At 34.2% G+C, this 22907-nt stretch overlaps 1 protein-coding gene across 1 annotated transcript in view; it reads right to left on the bottom strand.

The window, feature by feature from the left end:
• MEMO1 (mediator of cell motility 1) overlaps positions 1–22907 on the bottom strand; it is a 111555-nt gene that overhangs the window by 29865 nt on the left and 58783 nt on the right. Inside the window, exons 3-5 of the mRNA XM_081265582.1 lie at positions 16671–16739; positions 8803–8915; positions 6544–6655 (exon numbers count right to left, since the gene is read on the bottom strand). Coding sequence (XP_081121708.1) covers positions 6544–6655; positions 8803–8915; positions 16671–16739 — 294 coding nt within the window. The remainder of the gene's footprint in view (positions 1–6543; positions 6656–8802; positions 8916–16670; positions 16740–22907) is intronic.

The raw sequence follows: 22907 nt of genomic DNA, 5'->3' as shown, positions 1-22907 counted from the left end.
TAAATAAAATCGTATTTACAAAAAGTTATTCACTATTCTTTCTCTGTCACTAATACCACTGAGATTTATTCTCTTCCCCTTCTAGTTAGAAAACATTCACAGAAAATGGGGGAACAAAATACATGTAGGTAAATACAAAACATCTTTACTCTGATAAAAATAAAATACATTCTCGTCTTCTCAAATGTCTTTTGCTACATCTTATGCATTCTTTTCATGGTCACAGAAACTTAAATTGTTCCTTTACCACAAACAAGCAATTTTTACCTATTATTCCAGAACTCTTTCTTGTTCTATAATTCTGAAGAAAAAAAAAAATGTTCTGTCAATGATGTGCAGGTAACAGTGAAAGGGAACCAACATACATTTGTTCTAAAACTTCAATAGTGCCACCAAATAAGATTTAACTGCAAAACATGCAGAAATACACAAATATCCATGAGTATAAATGTTACAGAATAAAAACACACTTGAAAATGGCACTGCTCATGTGACTATTATTAAATTGGTGAGAAAGAAACTCTCAGGCTTTTTTCTATATCTGGAGTTAAGCCATTCCATCCTCTTAAAATCTAACTACACAGGCACATCTTAACTTTTCTCTGACCATTTCTAATATCTGAAGACCTTCAATGAGGCTTACAATCAGAAAGCAAAGTAAAATCTTAAGATCCAGTACAAATCTAATCTATAATAAGAATTAAAATGGCATTTAAGGGAGGTAAAAATACAAAGAGTTGGAATGGCAATATGATAGCCTAGAATTGAGAAAAGAAGGGAGTTTTACAGGAGCGTTAACATACCAGGCCATATGCTATAATCTTTAGAAGGGCCTGTCTATAAAACTAGCCTTTGGCTAGCATCTGGGAACTTGGCTTTTAGAATATTTATTTGATAAGGGAGTTTTATCTACTTGGGTCACTGCCATGTAATGTAGTCCAAGGCTATCCTACTGGAGGGGGGAGGCCATACGAAAGACAAGTCCTGGAAGATGAGTGACAAGTGAAGACAGATGAGAACCGAGGTGCCTCAGGAGACAACCAGCACCACAGCCAGGCAGGAAGAAAGGGCATCTTGGAGCATTCTGCCTCCATCACAACATATCCGCAACTCACAACATATGCAAAAGACAAGTTATCTCCACTGACCTCTGACCAAATTTCTAACCCACAAAATCATGAGCAAAAAAACTGGCAGGATGAGGTGTTTTCTTTTGCTCCAACAATACCTGGGGCAAAACAAACAAACAAAATACTGGTATCTGGAAACAGGGATGCTGCTATAGCAGAAACCTGCAACACATCACACTGGCTTTTGAGACTCAAGAGGCAAATAGAAGCTGAAAGGACAAAAAGGAGACAATGGAAGCAAAGAGCAATGAGGAAACTGCTCAAAGAGGCTGGAAGAAGCAGGACCCCCACTGTATACTGGAAGAACAATTAACAAAACTGTCACATGAAGTAAATCAGAATATTAAAAATATACCTAATGCACCTGTAGATCTGACTAAGGACATTTCCACATGGAATATCCTGGAAATAGTGGTTACATTACAATCAAACATTAGAAGGTACAAGGAGAAAACTTAAGCTGAAAAATGAACTGTTTAACTTATAAGCAGAATTTAAGATAAATACATTTTTTTAAATTTTTTTAGTTGTAGATGGACACAATACCTTTATTTATTTTTATGTGCTGCTGAGGATAGAACTAGTACCTCACACATGCAAAGCACACCCTCCACCACTGAGCCACAACCCCAACCCCCCAAAAAATACATGTTTTAAATTTTTATTTATTCTTTTTAGGAAGGTATTTTATAGTTTTTTTCCCCGTATTTTTATTGATGCATTATGGCTGTACTTAAAGGTGAGATTCATTGTTATGTATCTACATACATACATGCACACAATATAACAATATAATTTAACCAATATCATTCCCTAGTAGTTTCCCCTGGCTCCTTCTCTATACTTTACTGATCTCCCCTCAGTTTTCATGAGATTCCCCCCAACCTTCATTTTCCCTTTTTCTCTCCAGCTTTCACATGACAGAAATCATTCAACCACTAACTTTCTGAGTTTGGCTTACTTTGCATAACATAATATTCTCAAGTTCCATCCACTTTCCTTCAAATTTCATTCTTTTACAGCTCAATTAAACTCCATTATGTATTTTTTTTTAAAGAGAGAGTGAGAGACAGTGAGAGAGAGGGAGAGAGAGAGAGAATTTTAATATTTTTTTTTTAGTATTTGGCGGACACAACATCTTTGTTTGTATGTGGTGCTGAGGATCGAACCCGAGCCGCACGCATGCCAGGCGAGTGCGCTACCGCTTGAGCCACATCCCCAGCCCCTCCATTGTGTATTAATACCACATTTTCTTTAACCATTCATCCACTTACAGGCTAGTTTGACTATTGTAAATTTTGCTGTTACAAACATCTGTATGGATGTATCACTTTAGTATGATGATTTTAAATCTTTAGGATAAATACAGAGGTATATAATCATGCAGTGATACCATTCCTAGTGTTCTGAGGAAATTCCATACGGATTTCCAGAGTGGTTGTACTAATTTACAATCTCACCAACAGTGTAAAAGTGTTTCTTTATCTACACATCCTCTCCAGCATTTATTATTCTTTATATTCTTGATGGCTGCCATGTAACTGGAATGAGATGAAATCTCAGTGTAGTTTTGATTGGCATTTCCCTAATCGCTAACATTTTTCCATATATTTGTTGGCCATTTGTATTTCTTCTTTTGATGTCTGTTTAGTCCACTTGCCCATATATTAATTGGGCTATATGTTTTTTGGGTGTTAAGTTTCTTTTGAGTTTTTTATATATTCTAGATATTAAGCCTTTGTTTATAGCTAGCAAAGATTTTTCTCCCATTCTGTAGGTTCACTCTTCATATTCCTAATTGTTTTCTTTGATGTGCAGAAGCTTTTTAATTTGATGTCATCCCATTTGTTAACTCCTCACATTATTTCCTGAGCTTCAGGGGTTCTAAAGAGAAAGTCATTGCCTACTCCCAATGTTAGGAGTTGACCCTATGTTTCTTCTATGAGTTGTATAATTTCTGTCTGATTCCTAGGTCTTTGATCCATTTTAAGTTGATTTTGTACAGGGTAAAAAGTATAAAGATTTAGTCTCATTCTTCTACATACGAATAACCAGTTTTTCTAGCATCATGTGTTTAAGGGGCTGTTTTTTCTCCAAAATACGTTTTTGGCACTTTTGTCAAGGTTCAAATGACTGTTATCTGTGTGTATTTGTCTCTGTGTCTTCTACTCTGAACCACTGGTCTGTGTGTCTGCTTTATGCCAATGCCATGCAATTTTTGTTACTACAGTAATTCTGTAGTATAATTTGAAGTCAGTCAGGTATTGTGATGCCTCTAGCATTATTTTTTTTTCTTTTTTTTTTTTGGTGGGGGGGGGGGGCTTAAATAAAAATACTTCTAACCAAAAATAACAGGGTTGAAAAAATAACTTTCTCATGACTAGTCTCTTAGTCGGCAAAAGACCATCAAAGAAGGAAGTTTGAGCTCAAAGATCAAATCCAGAGCACTGCCAATAAACATGGCAAGATCATCAAAAACAAGGCATCTTTAAGCTTCTCTGTTAAGCCCTCAGAAAGATTTAAGGCAGTGGTAAAACACCTTATCAGGAAAACAAAAGGGTTTCTAAAGATATTTTCAGGAATCTTAGCATGGTGGCACCAGCCTATAATCCCAGCTACCAGACAGGCTGAGGCAGGAGGATTCAGTGGTAGAGCATTTGCCTAGCATGCACCACGCCTGGGTTCAATCTCCAGTACTGCAAAAAGAGAGAAAAACAAATTTATAGAACTCTAACTTAGAATCCCAAGTAGAGAGAGTCCAGTTTCATAAAGAATTCTGGATATAAACTTTGTCTAATGGAGTAGATTTATAATCTGGTATATATCCATAGTGTGTAAGGAAATTTATCAGAACTAGAAGAAACACTGCTCTAAATGAAATAAACCTCTAGACTTTCAAACTGGTACATACATGAACCAGACTGAGACCACTTCTCAGGTGCAAACAAGGCCAATTTCTTAAGGAAAATAAAATGACTCGGAATAAAACCAATAGCCCAAAGGACCCCAGTCAAAAAATGAAAAAAATAATGAATTATTAAACCAATAACAGAAGATAGAACCAAGATATAGTCATGGGATAGTCTTTGTTCCCTGGTTAGAGTTCAGAATTATTTTGTCCTGCAGACTAGTATATGATCCTTCCTGGTTTCTATTCTTTCAACCTCCAATAAGAAATATCTATTTGTGGTCAACTATGCCTCTCTTAAAATCATAGTATACTGATTATATGGTAGGGGTGGGGTAAGGGGTTGAAGGGAAACAGGAGTAACTTGTCTTCTTAGTTTACAGTCTCCAAATTAAGAGGAGCAACTCCAAAGCCTCACTCATATACTAACCTGATGCCACCTGGAGAACAAATGAGGAATATTATCAGAAAGTCAACACCATGGCCCCAGACATATGAGTGAGGCCATCTTGGACCCTATTACCCATCTAAGCCACCTTGGTCAACATCTTGTAGACCAGAGCATGGTGTAACCTGCCCAAATTCCTGACCCAAATATTATAAACAATAAGACAGCTATAATTTTAAGCCACTACATTTTGGAATAATTTGTCGGTCAGTAACAGATAACTGACACAGGTAGTGAATACAACGTTTGTATTCAGGTAGTGAATACAAATGTTTACTAGCTAGTATCTAAAAGGAGCATTAGTGCCAGGTATAGGGACCACACCTGCAATCCCAGGGATTTGGAAGGCTGAGGACGAGGATTGTAAATTCAAGGTCAGTCTCAGCAATTTAACCAGTCCATCACAAAATAAAAGGGTTGGAGATAATAGCTCAGTGATAAAGCATTCCTGGGTTCAATACTGGGTACACAAGAAAATAATGATTTTTAAAAATAAAGGTAGCATTAGAGATTCTAATGTAACACAGGACTAGTTTATTTCATACTATTTACAAGAGAGGAAAGTATAAAGAAGAAATATGAATATTGGTTTCAAGTTTCTATTTTCCTAAATTTCATTTCCTATTTTGTTTTTGAAATAATAACAAAAATGCTATTTTGTTAAAATCTCCTTTAGGGTACTGTCAGTTTATTGGTTGTACTACTGAAATTTATTTAGAGAAAAATGTGGGTTTTTTTCGTGATAAAATATAGAAATATTTCAGCAAATGAAATTTTTCTGTCTTTTGTGAAGAATGAGAAGCTGTGATTATATCAACAATCCAAGAAAGAAGAAATATATATGGTTTCACAATTTCTGAGAAGTTAGAATACAATCTAAAATTATAATTTAATATTACACTGGTTTTTGGAAACTTCAGCTTAATATAATTACTCAAGATTATCATTTGTGAAAAGAATAACAGAAGTAAATAATACTTTGAATATAAAAACCCAAAAAGACTATAATAACAGATTAAAACCAACAAGAAACAAATTAAATAAAAGTGAAAAGTTATACACGATTAGGATTAAAAAGATACCATACAAAATTCTGATGGAGAAAACAATCCATCCTAATAGTATGAAAAAGCCTTAATTTTTAGCTGATCATAAGCACATTAGCCAATAGTAAGTAAGCCACATCAGCATAAAAACTGTTAATGTAATTTTAGATTTCATTAATCTATATACCTAATCAATATGTACTGGCAATCTACTATGAACCATATACTTTACTAAGAAGAATACAGTGAACAGATCCAAAGATGGAATAATCTCATCATATTTGTAACTAGTCAAACTACATATAAAATATTAAATACATGTTAAGAAAGTAATAAATATGACCTACAAATGAGAAGCGTTTCTAATTTAAATGCCACAGTAAAAGAAAAAAGAAATTTCTTAACATTTTTTTCATTATACCGAAATAAATTAATGACTATGTCTGTTAGGCAAAGTGGTAGGCACTATAGTGTACAGTGGAGAGAAAAACAGATATTGTTCCTATCATCACTGTGCTTATGGTCTAATTAGTACCACATCACAGGAAGATCTTTAGTAGGAATAAAATAATGATCTGTAAAGTATATTATAAAAGATTCATATACTGCAATAAATGCCTTCCAAAGTTATTTCCAAATCTAAAATATAATGACTAATTATAGTACTGTACCACAAAAGAATATAATTATTATTCTAAGATATAGAAATGTCTAAAGAATACCAGGCAAACCAAGATACACACACAACAAATCACACTTACAGGGTTTTTTTTTTTTTAACCTTTCTACCTAAAAAAAAACCACATCAATTTATATGTTTAGCCTTCATAGGCAAACTACTTAAAATCAACATCAATCCACATTAAGAAAATGCAACCTCAAATTTTATTTCATCTCAAATAACAAAATGTTAATGTCCTTACTCTAATAATTATCATACCCTAGTTAAGATAATTCCATAGAAATTAACATCTATGATTTCTCTAGGATTTCTTATATTAATCAATATACCTTTCCATGGCTTTAGCTGTATAAGGCAAATGCATTTCAATACTGTGTTCATCTTCATCTGTCTGTAGAGTCATGCGTTCAAACATTCCTGTCTTCCATAGCTCTCCGTAAACTAGATTTCAAAATATATTAGAACAAATATATTAATGTATGTCTGTATCCTGTGAGATTCCAACCACTCACACAAAGCTATATGCTTTGGCAAGAGGCAAAAGCACCACATAGTACTCTCCATTTTTGGTTTGAGAGGCAGGGCGGGAGAGAGAAAGAGAGAACAACTAATGCTCATCTGCTAGCTAAAATAATAATACACAAAAAACTTATCATATTTATATGTCATCGTCATGTAAAAAACAATAATTTAAAACTTTCATCAGTTCATCATTTCTAATATCACCTGGATCTAGACTATTCATTGATTTTAATCAGGATACATTAGCAAGAACAGTTAAATAAAATTCCTACTGTAATAGACAAAAATCACTGATCTATTTACAATTAAGGTTAACAATATAGTTTTTGAGTTTTGCTTTGCTTTTTAATAAAATACATGGTATTGTTAGTTTACATTCCAGGTTTCCCTCATTCTACAATCAGAAAATTCCTACTAGGAATGCTATTTTTCTCAAAATTCAAAATTAATCTTGTGGCAGAGATCAAAAGACAAATTCGTCACAGCACCATGCTAACTTAAAATGACCTAGTAATTCAGACCTAGTAATTCCCATGAACTGTGCTTAAAACTGGATACTATAGAACAAGAAAAAGATAAAATTTTGATGATATAATAATATTTTAGGGCTGGGGTTGTGGCTCAGCGCTTGCCTAGCATGCGCAAGGCCCTGGGTTCGTCCCTCAACACCACATAAAAATAAATAAACAAAATAAAGGTATTGTGCCTAACCAAAAATAAATAATTTTTTTTAAAAAAGAATATTCTAACTAGATCCTTAAATGGGTTATCAAAGAAATAAAGAAATGGTGGTATGATCTCTTTTCTACAAAATTAGATCTAATGAAAACTTATCCATTTCTTCACTGGTAGAATTCACAAAACCATACTTTTCCAAGTGCCCCAATAAGCTTTTAAAAGTAAAGTGTGGGGCTGGGGATATAGCTCAGTTGGTAAAGCACAAGGTCCTGCGTTCAATTCCCAGCACCACAAAAAAAGAAAAAGTAAAGTGTGTTTCCTAGAACCATCTCAAGAAGCAAAGTTAGCAACTCTTCAGCCTCATTAATAAGATGCATCCCAGCAACAAACTGCTAACACTTTATGATACTCAAAACCTCAGATTATGGAAAAAACGAACAATGCAAAAAAATTCAATTTAATCAAATTTTAAAACCTCAAATTATGAAAACTGAAACCTAAAAAAATGAAAATGAGCTAATCATCTCTTTTGTACCTGGAATCTTTCATTCTACAGAAGGAACTGTTACAAAATTTATTGAATCAACAACAGCATCCATAAAAATCTTACAATATAATTTAACAAACTGAAGGATACAGCCCAAGTTCATGAAGATGATTACTTGGGGAAGGTAAATTGAGTTCAGAAAGAAGGATAACTGTGGGTAAAGTGCAAGATGAGTACATCAGTATTTTTTATACTATTCTCTACACAGTTCTGTATATTTTAAATCATTCTTCCTCACAACCCCAAAAAGCCTTTGTAAATAAGTCAAAAGATTTTACTTTACACATCTATTGTATAATAAATTAAATAAAAATGTGAATTCTGAAACCCAATGGGGAAAAAACTAAACCAAAATAATACATTTAAAAACAAAATATATTTAAGATTTCTATAGCACCTTTTAGATTTTCATAACTATAGGCTCTCCCTGCCTCATTAAAATCATTAGAGAAGACATAAAATATATTAACTCCATTATCTATTTGAGAGAAAAGTGATCTACACAAATGTAGACCAATGTGCCCAGATTATTAAGTTGAATGTATATTAACTTCTTCTCTCAAGGTACAATGAGCACATGATACTTCCCTGAATATAAATGTAGCTACTGCAGTATTGAGATGAGTGGATCTGAAGAGATTTTTGTTTTTAGCAGGAAAACACTAGTTGTCTTTTAGGGATTTGTTTCTTTTTCTGTGTTTTTGTTTTATACAGATTAGTTAACAACAAATTTTATTTTTAAAGTTCAGCTATTATGATATTCATGTTTGTGTTTTTCAATTAAAATTTCCATTAAAAGATCTTTAGTTATTTAAAAGCTATAAGATTTCTTTATACTTACTCTTTTGGTCAATACGAAGGTCATATAGAGGTGTCCTATATATATCCACACTGGAAAGTGCACATCGAGAGAGGGGCACATGATGAGAAGGCCCAAGGATGAAAATTCTCCGGCTAGGAGATATGCAACAAAGAACATAGAACAATTGTACTTCTATACAAACCTTACCTAATATATTATTACCTAAGGGGGAAAAAATAAGTAATTCTAAATAATTACTTTTTTCCCTTTTTGACTACTTTCATTGCCAACTGTTAATGTAAAAAGCTAGACTATGTAATTCACATGTTGAAGTCCCAACTCCCAACACTGACTACAACTGGATTTGGAGTAAGATCTTTAAAGAGCTAATTAAAAATGAGGGCATGAGGATAGGAGCCTTATCAATATGACTGCTATCCCTACATAACGAAAGGAGAGACTAACATTAGAGTCCTATCTGAAGAGGCACCAAGACACAGCCATCTACAGGCCAAAGAGAAAAAAGACTCAGAGAAAACAACCCTACCAGCAGCTTGATATTGAACTTCCAACTTCCAGAATTGTTTAAAAAAATTAAGTAATAAATTTCTGTTGTTTAAGTTACATGAGCCCTAGGAAACTAATACTTCTCAGTTATTAATTTCAATTCCTTGTCCCTATTTTTATGTTAGAAGGCTTTTAAAAGATCATGTTCAATACTCGGAAAAACTAAGTATCAATCTTTACAGTAAAACAACCTATTATGCAAAAAATCATCTCGGTATTTTAACAGCTAGAAGATTTATTTAACTGAATTTTAAACATTTCAGTTATCAAAAGTCTAACACTTCCTAAGATCCACCAAAATTTTAATTAAAATGATATAAAATTCTAAAATGATATAAAATTCTAACCCATAAAAAACAACATTAACAATGAGGCATTATGGTAAAACTATTTCTACATTTCTTTCTTGGCAAAGAAAAAAAGGCATCTTGTTGAGAATTCCATGTAATAAGCTTTCTCTATTCTCATTTAAGTAGAAGTCCTTCTCAAAAACAAAGAAACTTAGTTATGGTGTTATTTGCACTACAATCTTACCTAAAGAAAAGCAAAGGACTAAGCTGTAGCTTAAATCTTTGTAATCCCTTTACCTGACACCAAGAATAAAATTAACTTCTTCTCATTTTATCTCAAACATCCAAACCAGCCCTACAGTCTAAAGTCCAAAACTATCCATTTTCTCTGTTCTCTAAGATTCATATAAACCAATCTTCCCCCGTTACACACAGACAAAAAACAAATCAGACTCAAAACAGTAAAACTATGAGAAGGAAGCATTAGATGAGAACCTATATACCTAGAAAATTAAGTACTACTCATTGCTTAACAGAAAAAGACTAAGAAATGTGTCTTAGTCTTATGACCATGAATGTTGTGTTTTAACACTGTATTTATTTTGATAAAATTGAATTACTAAGCTAAAGGATATTAACCCATTGTTTGCTATATGTTATTTCATATCCTGGGAAGGGAAGGAGAAAATAAGAAAGTTGTGGGCAGGTGATTCTCAGTTTGGAGTCCCCAAATCTCAAGAGGTCATATAGCAAACATAAAGATTTCATGCTCAAGCCATTTGTGATCAGAGACTATGTCTCTCCCTTCTGTCTATTATTAGCATTGTAATCCTTACTTCTTGTCACCACCTCTATCATCAAACCAATAAACACTTCAGGGGAAAAAAGTCAAGATTCCTAAATGAACAAAATCAAGAGATATCATTCTGTTCTCATATGTTAACAACACACAAATGTTATGAATTTTTAAAAATTAAAACCTAGGGCTGGGGAGGTGGCTCAAGCGGTAGTGTGCTCGCCTGGCATGCGCGTGGCGCTAGGTTCGATCCTCAGCACAACATACAAATAAAATAAAGATGTTGTGTCTGCCGAAAACAGGAAAATAAATATTAAAAAATTCTCTCTCTCTCTCTCTCTCTCTCTCTCTCTCTCTCTTAAAAAAAAGTTAAAACCTAATGTGGATCATATATAATGGTAACTCAGGAATGTTTAGTTCACTTGATTAATGCCAAGTATTACATGAACCAAAAATCAATAAGATAGGGCCAGGCTCAGAGGCGCACACCCACTGTATTCCCAGCTACTCAGGGAAGCCGAAAAGTGGGAGAAACACTTGAGCCCAGGAGTTCCATTCCAGCCTGGGCAACATAGGGAAACCCGGGATGGGAGAAAAGAGAAGACTCAAGTATGAAAAGGGGCATATTTTTCTGACTGAGGAATGAATTTATGATAAGACAAAAGAGATATAATATTTATATTCAGAACACTCCTAGAAAATCTAGGATATAGAGTTAAAACATGAAATGATATTTTTATTAAGTATTGATCTAAACTTAAAGCCATATAGATAAATTTCATAATTACAAAGGATCCTCAAGGCTAGCAGATAAGTACTGCTCCAGAAATACACACTGGGGGTATGCTGGAACCTAATCAGCTCCTCTGATGATTACTTGCCTTGCTTACCTTTCTGTCAAACCCAGTTCACATGAAGGCTAAAGAGACCCTACTAATCTGAATACACCACTGTTTTACCAACAGATTCTTTGTAATTTGGTAGAAACTCACCCGAAAATTAACATAGTTAACCTCTACTCTTGATATAATGAGGTAACAAGAAAAAAAAAAAAAGGTTTAAGTCCCATCAATATAAAAGCCTTAAAAGTGACATATGCAAAAATAAAATCTGACTTCATGAAAAAGAACCAAAAAAGGCAGATTAAGCCAGTAGTAATCTCACAACACATCTCTTTAGTTAGCTAAATGATAACAAAAGAAAATCAACAGTGTATATGAGCCAGGTATGGTGATGCACACCTGTAATCCTAGCAGCCTGGGAAGCTAGAGACAGGACAATCACAAGTTCAAAGCCAGCCTCAGCAATTTAGCGACATCCCAAACAATTTAGCAAGACCCTGTCTCAAAATAAAAAATTTAAAAAGAGCTGGAGATGTGGCTTAATGGTTAGCACCTCTGGTACCAATCCCTGGTACCAAAAAAAGAGTATACATTAAAGTTCATGCATTTATTTATTTATTTTTTTTTTTTTTTGCTAAATTGCTAGATCCATAAACACAAACACTAAGGCCACAGGAATATTTTGGAGAGAAACAAATGAGTAATACAGGCACTTGAAATATTACCATTTTCCTTCTTTTTAATTAAATGCAAGCTTTGTCTTTAAGGGAATAATAGCTTTTTCATATAGCAAATTATAACTGTTACTATCCAGGGAAAAGAAACTTTTTAAATGAAATAATAGGGGGAGGGGTATCACAGGCATTCTCCCAGAAATAAATGTAGTTCGCATATGACAGCTCCAGAGAATTCATATATGGAGTGAGTTTCTATGATAAGTTAAGTGTGTGTGCCTGATACAAGCTGAATGTCTGACCTCATGAATATTTTTTCAACTACTTATTCCAACAATTAGAATATATGTAATTTTTTAAATGTATTTCATAGGAAGTTGAGATATTTTAAAGAATAAAATGTCATATGGCCTCAAAAAAGATTCCTTTTTCTCTCCTTTTTTGCTGGTTTTCCTGCAAATGAATATGAATATGAATTAAAATCCAGTTTCTTCCTAAGTACATTCCAAATTCTGGGTTCTTAGAGTTTAAGTAATAGGAAAAGATTCTGCACTATCAATATGGAAAAGAAATTCATTAAATGTTCCTCTTTTTAAAATTTTGCAGTACTAGGGATTAAGCTCAAAGAAACTTTACCACTAAGCCCTTTTTATTTTTTATTTTGAGACGAGGTCTCTCTAAGTTGCTCAGTCTGGCCTTTCACCTTCAATCCTCCTGCCTTGGCCTCCTGAGTCTCTGGGATTATAGGTATGGGACAACATGCTCAGCTAATGTTCCATTTTCAAATTCCTTAAACAGCCAAAGTGGTCTTTTGAGATCATTTCATTTCCCTTATAGGATAAAAACTTAAAATCCTCAAAATAGGACTTAAAGTCTCAAATGAACTTGAACCTTCTTATATTACTCTTAGCCCCTATGATTGTTAATGCTATAGTTCCTTGATGACACGTAACTTTGCCTACTGCAAAGTTTTTACAAGTCATCATTCCCTTTTCTTGGCTGGATGGCTTAAAAATGAGTTCTGCAGAGATGTCTTCCCCAATACCTTTCCCACAATTTAAATCAAATCACTCACTTAAAGTCCATTATAGCAGTTTTCAAAGTGTGAACTGTGAATTATTGATATTCACCAAGGACCTCTGAAGTAGTAGTACACAAAACTAAAACAATTTTCATAATAATACAAGGAAGATATCTGCTTTTTCCATTGTGTTGGCATTTGCCCTTATGGTACAAAAATGAGAATGCATATTTTAAAAAATGAAGGTAGATAAAGCTGCATATTAGGAAGTTGGTCAGGATAATCAAATCTATGTATTAGAAGTCTTGTTTTTCACCTTTACTTCACACTAACTTTTTAAAATATTTTTTAATTGTACATGGACACAATACCTTTATTTATTTATTTTTATGTGGTGCTCAGGATCAAAACCCAGAGCCTCACACATGCGAGTCAAGTGCTCTACCACTGAGCCACAACCTCAGCCCCACTACCCATTAATTTTTTAAAGTCAGTTTCACTTAATTTCATTTAAAATCTTGAGCCTTAAAAGCCCATTTTAAGGGCTGGGGTTGTGGCTCAGCAGCAGAGTGCTCGCCTTGCACAAGTGCGGCCCTGGGTTCGATCCTCAGCACCACATAAAAATAAATACATAAAATAAAGGTATTGTGTCCATGTACAACTAAAATATAAATTTTTAAAAATCTTAATACTCTGCATAATACAATGCATTCAATTTTGGTGGGAAATGCATAAAGCATTTCAGCTGCATATGTAAATAAATCTCAGGGAAAACATCTGTGTGAAAATGACCTGTGAACTAAACTAGACTTTTTTTTTTCCCAAAAAAATCTTTACTTAAAAAAACTTATTGTACAGTTGGGCATGGTGGTACATTTCTATAACCAAAAGAGTCCAACTATGACCATCAGTTATTAATTTTACACTTAGATCTGAGATTTTAATGATCCAGAATTCCATTATTATACGCTAATTACATAAATTTGATCACACCCTTTATCTTCTTCTTTGTTCTTTGCTCTCTTCCCTCTATCCTCCTTCCTTTTCCTTCCATTCTAATTTTCCACCAATTTACTTAACTCATGCTTTCCATTTCTATCAACATAGACTCTATACTTCTCAACATGTTCCTAAGGCAAATCTGATAATGAGGGATCTCTCTAGCACAAGACATCAGCAATAAAAATTCTGCCAAATAAATAAATGTTTGGGGAAAAGCTGTTATTTAAATTAACCTTGGTTATATCTGGCTTATAGTCCCAGACCAAATTACAGAATCCTCTAAAAATCTTCTCAATTTAATTTCTATTTGTTCTCATTCATGAATAAATTAGTTAAGATTGTATTTATTAGGGGCTGGGGATGTGGCTCAAGCGGTAGCGTGCTCGCCTGGCATTCGTGCGGCCCGGGTTCGATCCTCAGCACCACATACCAACAAAGATGTTGTGTCCGCCAAGAACTAAAAAATAAATATTAAAAATTCTCTCTCTCTCTCTCTCTCTCTCTCTCTCTCTCTCTCTCTCTCTCTCCCCTCTCTCACTCTCTCTTAAAAAAAAAAGATTGTATGTATTAAATATGTATCAAGTAATATTTGTTAAAGATATTCCTCAAAAACATAAATGAAGCAAGCAAGACTAAGCAAAAGTTCATGTGGAAATATTTACTAATAAAAATTTGTAAATTTATTTTCAACAAATTTAAGAAAAATGCAAAGCCCTTAGTTCAATTTGAATCATCTTTGTAAATTGTTATAGTTTTAAAATTGTTACTGAATGACTTATTTTTATTGACAGGAGAAGGTACTTGAAATATTTTAGAATCTGACAGTGAATTTCTATGGTATTTGAAGTGTAATAACTCTTGAGGATTCAACAAGGGCTTTTTTAAATTTTTTATTTAAATAAAAAAATGGCAGAGTACACCACATAAAAATTTAAAAGAGCAGTGTTTTTGAAAATTTGAATAAATTGCTCGAAGGCAAAGGAACATGCTATAGGTGATCACTGCAAACTCAAAAGCTGGTATGCATGTCATCTTTCAGTGACTATGCTCTATCTCTAGTGTCACAGGCTTGCCTAAAGATCAACATTTGACAGAATTAAAATGATCATTTTTATCTGTTAACATACAGCTAGCTGGTACATCTCACATTACAGACTGGAGCCTCATACTGGGCCATGGAGTAAGTTAACTACTTAAATAAAATACTAGTCAGTAAATTAAGGAATTTGAGTGCAATCTAGAGTAGAAACTTTTGGAAGTTCAAAAGCATCTTTTTTTTCTTAATATTTTTAAATTGTAGATGGACACAATACCTTTGTGTTATTTATTTTTATGTGATGCTGAGGATTGAACCCAAGCCTCACATGTGCTAGGCAAGCACTACTGAGCCACAAGCCTAGCCCCACAAGCTTCTTATTTTAAACAAATATACTACTTAATCTCAACTTCCCAGAAACTATTTTTTTATTTGTTCTTTTTAGATACACATGACAGCAGAGTGTATTTTGACATATGATACATACATGGAGTATAACGTATTGTAATTAGGCCCAAAAAGTTTGGTAAAAAGCTAATTACAGCCAGACACAGTAGTAAATACCTGTAATCCCAGCTATTTGAGAGGCTAAGGCAGCAGGATCACAAGTTCAAGGCTAGTCTAGGCATATTAGTGAGATTTGGTCTCAAAATAAAAAATAAAAAAGGAAGGGGAATGGTTGGAGATATGGCTCAATGGTAAAGTGATTGTCTAGCATGCATGAGGCCTGGGTTCAATCCCCAACAACCAAAAGAAGGGAGTGGGGGTTGTGGTTGTGGCTCAGAGGTACAGCACTCGCCTACCAAGAGTGAAGCACTGGGTTCGAGCCTCAGCACCACCTAAAAATAAAGATATTGTGTCTATCTATAACTAAAAATAAATAAATAAATATTTTTAAAGGGGGGTGGGGGGGGGGAATGGTCCTGGGAATGGTAAAGCACTCTTGGGTTCAATCCCTAGTATAGGGTGAGTAGGAACCTAATTTGAAAGCCCTTGTTGAATCATCAAGAGTTTTTATACTTCAAATACCATAGAAATTCACTGTGAGATTCTAAAATATATCAAGTACCTTCTCCTATCAATAAAAAATGAGTCATTCAGTAACAATTTTAAAACTATAACAATTTACAAAGATGATTCAAATTGAACTAAGGGCTTTGCATTTTTCTTAAAAATGTTTACCTCCAGATTTTCAAAGAAAAAATAACCAAAATATCAGCCACCATGTATGCCTGTATTCCTAGTAGCTCAGGAGGCTGAAGCAGGAGGATCATGAATTCAAAGCCAGCTTCAGCAACCAAGCGAGATCCTATCTCTAAATAAGATATTTTTAAAAGGCCTGGGAATGTGGCAGTGGTTAAGTGGCTCTGGGTTCAATCCCCAGTCCCAAAAATAAGAGAAAGAGAGAGAGAGAAAAGAAAAGAACCAAAATACTTAATTTTCTAATAGTTTCATAATAAAACATTTTACCAACCAAAGACAAATGTTCAGAGAAAGAAAAAGAGTACTAAAGAGTACTAAAGATTTCCTAATCTATGTAAGATATAATAATATTCATAAAAAAATAAATTTTTAATTGAGAGGATAACAATAAGGAAGATGAAAAACAAATGGTTTCTAAGACACAACAATTATTATATAATTCCCAAAATTCACCCACTTAAAACTACATTACTTACGTAATAGATGGATCCACTTGTTTGTAAGCATGGGCAGCACAAGATCCACAGTACGTATATCCTGCATGGCTACAAAATAAAATGATTGCTTAAATTTAATGATCAGGTTCATAATCAAGATATTCCGAAAAAAAACTTTACAAAGAAATGTAATAACTAAACATAAAAGAATTAAGTGCATAGATTAAAGATCAATGTAGTTAACAATGCAACCTCTAGAAGATAATAGAACACATATCTGGTCTACACTGTATAGCAATTTTAAAGTTTAAATATATTCTTTAAATTTTTTGGCCTAAAGGACAATTAACTTTATAGACATTCAAGGCTTACTTAAAATTGCTAATTTAACACTATTAACATATGAGTTATTTAAATTCCTCTACAGCAACATTGGCAGACTATTACAAAACAATGGTAAGACCCAAGGATAAATAAAACCAAACAAAAACAAATACCTGCAACTACCATAATTCTCTCCATCTTTAATGATAAGGAATTGACTTGACCCTATATGTATCAGGTCTCTCATTTTCTTTCAATACTACTCTTCCCTTTCACCTGGTTTCAACATTTAACCAGTTCTCCTATCACCAACAGAATGACTTTTCCCTGACCTCATTTTTCTTTCTTGACTCATTCTGGGTATGTAAGTCTACAGTCACTTTCCTTAGTGCTTACTTCCTAGTATGCTGCCAGTGATATGTTGGTAAATGTTTTAAAAACTGGCTCTACAGGAAAAATACTGCATACATACTCATTTATTATAAAATTTTACTGTGTGTGTGTGTGTGTGTGTGTGTGTGTGTGTGTGTGTATGTTTTCCACCCAGCTCTTCTCTCTGGTCTATCTCAAACCCCAAGGACATCTCAGATTTTGGTCTATCTCAAACCTCAAGGACATCTCATCATTTCAACACTGCTTTGCTTTCTGTTACCACTCATTCCATCTACTGTGGTTTAGCTCTTGAGTATCCTACAAAGGTTCATGCTTTAAGAGGCTTGGTTCCCAACTTGATACTACTGTTAGGCAATAGAACCTTTGGAGGGTGGGACCTAGTAGGAGGTCTTCAAATCAATAGGGATATGCCCTCAAAAAGGGTCACGGAATCCTGGTCTCTTCTTTCTCTCTTTTGCTTCCCAGCCATGAAGTGAGCAGTTTTGGTCTGCTACATGTTCCCACAGTATAATTCCTCATCAAAGACCTAAAAGCAACAACACCAATTAATCATGAACTGAAATCTCTAAAACTGTGACCCAAAATTAACCATTTCTTTTCATAATTGATTATACCAGTTGTTTGCTAGTGTTAACAGAAAGTTGACTAACACACCAACCTCCATTTCATAAACCACCTTACAGAAGTTAGTTCCTACCTGTCACTCTTAAATTTAAGGACCAACCTTAACTTTAACCTTAACTTTCTAGTGTGAGTTTCTTTCAGTATTGCATCTTATTCCTTAACCATCCAGAAAGGCTTCTTAGAAACAGTGAATTCTTGAAGTATAGAAAGGATAAAAACGTAGAAGGGTAAGAACATGAAGGAAGAGCATACAAGCTGAAAGAAGAACATAAACAAATGTCCACATGCATGATATAGATGAGAAAACACAAGAGTGGCCCGAATAATGCTATGCTGGAATCAAGCAGAGGAACATGGCCTTGATAAAACAAAATACTGGGGGGGAGGGGGAATACTGTGCACTCTTGAGTAGAAAAGTGACAATGTAGAATTATTACTAGTCTACTACTGAAAAGCATTTGCACAAAAGATAGATTAAAAGCAAGAGGTGTTTAAAACACACACACACACACACACACACACACATAAAACCTCCCTTGGAAACTGTGGCAATGATATATATAGCAAAGCGTGAGGTACCAATGCCATGCCAGTGGGAAATGAGAAATGAATGCTCTATAGTTTAAAAAATAAAAGAAAAACATCTTAGTGACCAAGTATGGGGGAAGATGATGAAAAGGAGGAAGATTATGACAATAATAGCAATAATATTTACTAAATGCTATTAGTAAGGTACTAAGGTACTATTATTCAGGTACTTTTATGTACTTCAAAGTATTAAGTCATTTAAATCCTCATATCAATACTCATATGAGATAGAAATTATCATTTTTCTCATTTACAGATAAAGAAATTAAAAGCAGGGAGATTAAGAAACTTACTGAAAAACACATGGTATATTTCCAAGCCAGGATTTAAGATCAAACAGTAGTGTTCTAGAACCCATGCTTTTCACTACCATAAGAGACCATTACATGTTTGAAGGAAAAGGGGAAGGGACCTATCGAGAAGGAAAAGCAATAAGCCTGAAAACTGAAAGAAAATTAACAGAATCATATACTCTCTAAGACTGCAGAAAAGGATAAAAGTTTTAAAACACAATTAACACACAGTTAATAATGTTTTATAAAGGAAGTCAGATATCATAGTTTCAGTCCTTTCTGAAGTTGAAGGCTTAGAAGTCTTATGAAAGTAAAGAGAAAATAGTTGCAGGGAGAGAAGAAGCAACTTGAACTGGTCTTACGTGGACAGAAAAATACATTGCACAGTGCTATTTTAAAATCAATCATTGAGTCTGCCATCCCTCTTATGCTCCCACCATGAAGAACTCAACTACATGAAAGGAGGATCATAATCAAGAGATTTCTAATACTTTTTTTAAGAGAGAAGAGAGAGAAAGAATTTAGAGAGAGAGAATTTTTTAATATTTATTTTTCAGTTTTCAGTGGACACAACATCTTTATTTATTTGTATGTGGTGCTGAGGATCGAACCCAGCACCCCGTGCATGCCAGGCGAGCACATTACCGCTTCAGCCACATCCCCTCTAATACTTTCTTTTTATCCTGGCCCAGATACATTGTAATGAAGAAAGCCAGAGTACTAACCATAGAATTTCACTACCACTACTTCCATACTAACCACAGAATCTTCAGTACTACTACTACTTCTGCTACCTTCAGTACTACTACTTCAGTACTGCTACTAGTTCTGCTACCTATCTATCTATGATAGATAGAATCTATCATTCTACATATATATGGAAACAAAATTTAACCAACAAAGATCACTTATAGTAAAGGACACTTTGCTAAAGAAATAGGTAAAGATTTTTCTTTTATGAACTATAGCCAGAAGAACCATAAAAATCTGACCACTAAAGAATATTCAAATATGCATATAAAGTATGTCCTACTGAGTTTTTTAAAAACTTTTAAAGCCCTAATACAAAGTCCATATGTTGGTTCTTCCATGTCACTCTAGTTCCCTAACAACTTCTCCTGAAGGCAAATGTGAAATTACACTTTAATACCTATGATTTTTAACTATGCTAAATCATGCCTCTGAAAAACTGATCTACTTTTAATAAGGAATGAGTCTGCTTCTCCCTTTACTCCTACACAGCACAGCCTTTACAGCAGGCAGGTCCAGCTCCTGACCTACAAGAATTTCCATTTCTCCCACAGAGCTACAGTTGAATGTAGAAGAAGTGCCATGAGGCCATCGTCCACTGTGAAGAGCAGGATGTACTCTGCTAAGTCACTTCATGCCATCTTGTAAAACAGTACTTTTGCCATAAGCTACACCATCTTAAGTTTAAGTGGAATGACTATTAAAAAAAAAATTCATCACCTTCCTAGTACAACCATAAGGTATAAACAGATAAATACACTAATCATGCTAATAAAAATGATCACCCATGAACTTATCAAATTAATCATAAGCACATGGATGCATGGGCATGTCATTCCTATCAGAAAAACCAGGCCTATGAGCTTACAGAACATGCCAGACCACCAAATAATGCAACCCCCTCAACTTTAGACCCATGAAAGTAGGGGCATGCCCAGACTGGACACAATAGCACCCTGACCCCATCACCTAGTCACTCATGACCATTCTTGCCCAGGAAAACCACCACAATGACAAGCCTCCTAATCTCTGTCCTCAGGTTTTAGCAGACTATGGTTTCTCCTGCCTATGATGATCATACAAGTCCTATTCCAAGATGACATCTCAAGTGGTTACTCCAAGTATCCACTATGAAACAGCCAAATGCCTACACCTTAACCTAGAATAAGTTCTTGTACTTTGACAGCACTGTGTCATGAATAAGTTCTTCCAATTGGTTGGCTGGTAGGTTCATAGTCTTATCTGACCACCTAAAGTGACTCCTTGCATTTTTATCTGCTTTCTGCCTTTGCTCTCAGTTCAGCCTTCTAAATTCATGTGGCTGCCTTAAATCTTTCTTAGCCTTCCTGCAACCTAAATATATATATATATATATATACACACACACACACACACACACACACACACACACACACACATAAATATAAATATATATGTGCAATTATAAAATTGTGTAAAGTCTAATGTGTGATTTGAGTAGTATAGATATTAGAAATTAAGACTGGAGCTAGGTGTGGTGGTGTACACCTGTAATCCCAGCAATTTGAGAGGCTGAAGTAGGACTGTCTCAGCAACTTAGTGAGACCTTGTCTCCAAAGAAAAAATTTTAAAAAGGACTGGAAATGTAGCTCAGTAGTAAAGCACCCCTCAAATCCAAGCAAGAACCTGTGATTGCCTGGCCTATGATTACCAACTAACCCACAAATATTCAGTGAATTGCCACGAATGAAAATGATATAACCTGTAAATGTATTGTTATAAAACAAATTCTGACATTGTGGAAAGACACAAATGTGTTGTTCTATGTTAATGACACAGCACGTTCATGACATCCATGATCATTCACTGGTTTAGTGATGGTTTCCTGAACAGCAATCTAGACATGTACAGATCATTTAAAATCCTTCCTCAGGAAAACTACCAAATACTACATGACATAGACTTTAACTTGTTTGCTCTTAGTCATTTAAGTTCCTAAGGGAATAATATAAACTGATAATACCAAAACTCTCCCACACATTCTATGTATACCTTTTATCAAAAAGCGTATAAGAGGTTAGGGATATAGATCAGTAGAAAATTTGTCTAGCTTATATGAAAACCTAGGATTATTCCCCAGCACTATAAAAGAAAAAGAAACAGGAGAAAAAAAAGAAGAAGAAGAAGAGGAGGAGGAGGAAGACACTGGATAGCAAATAATAAAGAACAATTTAATTAGAATCCAACAAATTCAGGTTCTAGTAGTCTTAGTTCTACTTAATAGAAACAAAAATGCAATAACAAAAATTAGGCTATGAAATGAGAATATTAGAACAGAGGAAATGAAAAGATCTCAAAACTGTAAGATCCACTGTAGCTAAGGTATAATTTTAAAAGCTAGAAACTAAAATTATGAAACTTCTCTGAATAGATGAGATCACCTTGATTAACATAGAGCCCTAAACAGTTTGCAGAAGTAGCAGTTTCCATATTCTCTCTTTCAATTTTATTTTGCTGTACCTATTCTTTTATTGTTTTTCTTTCATAAACACTCCAATGGCCCTCAAGATTTCTGCTTGAACAAAAAATATTAGAAGTAATAGCATCCACAAAAATGTCCCATGTTATGGGGCTCAGCAGTAGAGCACTCACCTAGCATGTGCGAGACACTGAGTTTGATCCTTAGCAACACATAAAAATAAATAAAGGTATTGTGTTCAACTACAACTAAAAAAACATTTTTCTAAATGTCCAAGTTAGATAGTCATTATTCAGAATATTTTATTTTTACAAAATAGAATCTCACAAACATTAAGTAAACAATAATATGGCCTAAAAAAATTTTATTCAAGTTATTAAGTAAAAAAAGTAACAATAATGTTGCATATCTAGATTTTTTGTAACTATAATAATATAGGATTTGAGATACTGACATGAATATCATACTACCTGGTATAAGCAAAGATTAGAGATGTGTATCCCCAGTAAGTAACTTGTGCCACTGTACCCAACTGCCAGTAACTTAATAAGCTATGAAGAAGGGCTGCTGCCAGGGTATGATGGGACTCCTAGGATCCCTAGGATTCACACTATTTGGGAGCATTGTAGAGAATACCCCATTGTGTACCCTCAATCTTAAAATATATAATTTATGAAGGTTCACTGACTCAAGATGTTTGGTGGTAGAATACTACAGGTATGCTTCACTATATTTAAACTAGTCTTCTATATAAATATCTTTAAGCTTTTACATTAACTAGTATTTATATTAAAATTAATATAGAGAGAGAGGCACAGTGGTGCACACTTATAGTCCTAGCTACTC

Source organism: Spermophilus citellus (assembly GCF_964194105.1).
Source record: "Spermophilus citellus genome assembly, chromosome: 13".
Lineage (NCBI taxonomy): Eukaryota > Metazoa > Chordata > Mammalia > Rodentia > Sciuridae > Spermophilus > Spermophilus citellus.
Note: the sequence above shows the minus strand (reverse complement) of the source record. Positions and strands in the feature narration are given on the sequence as shown.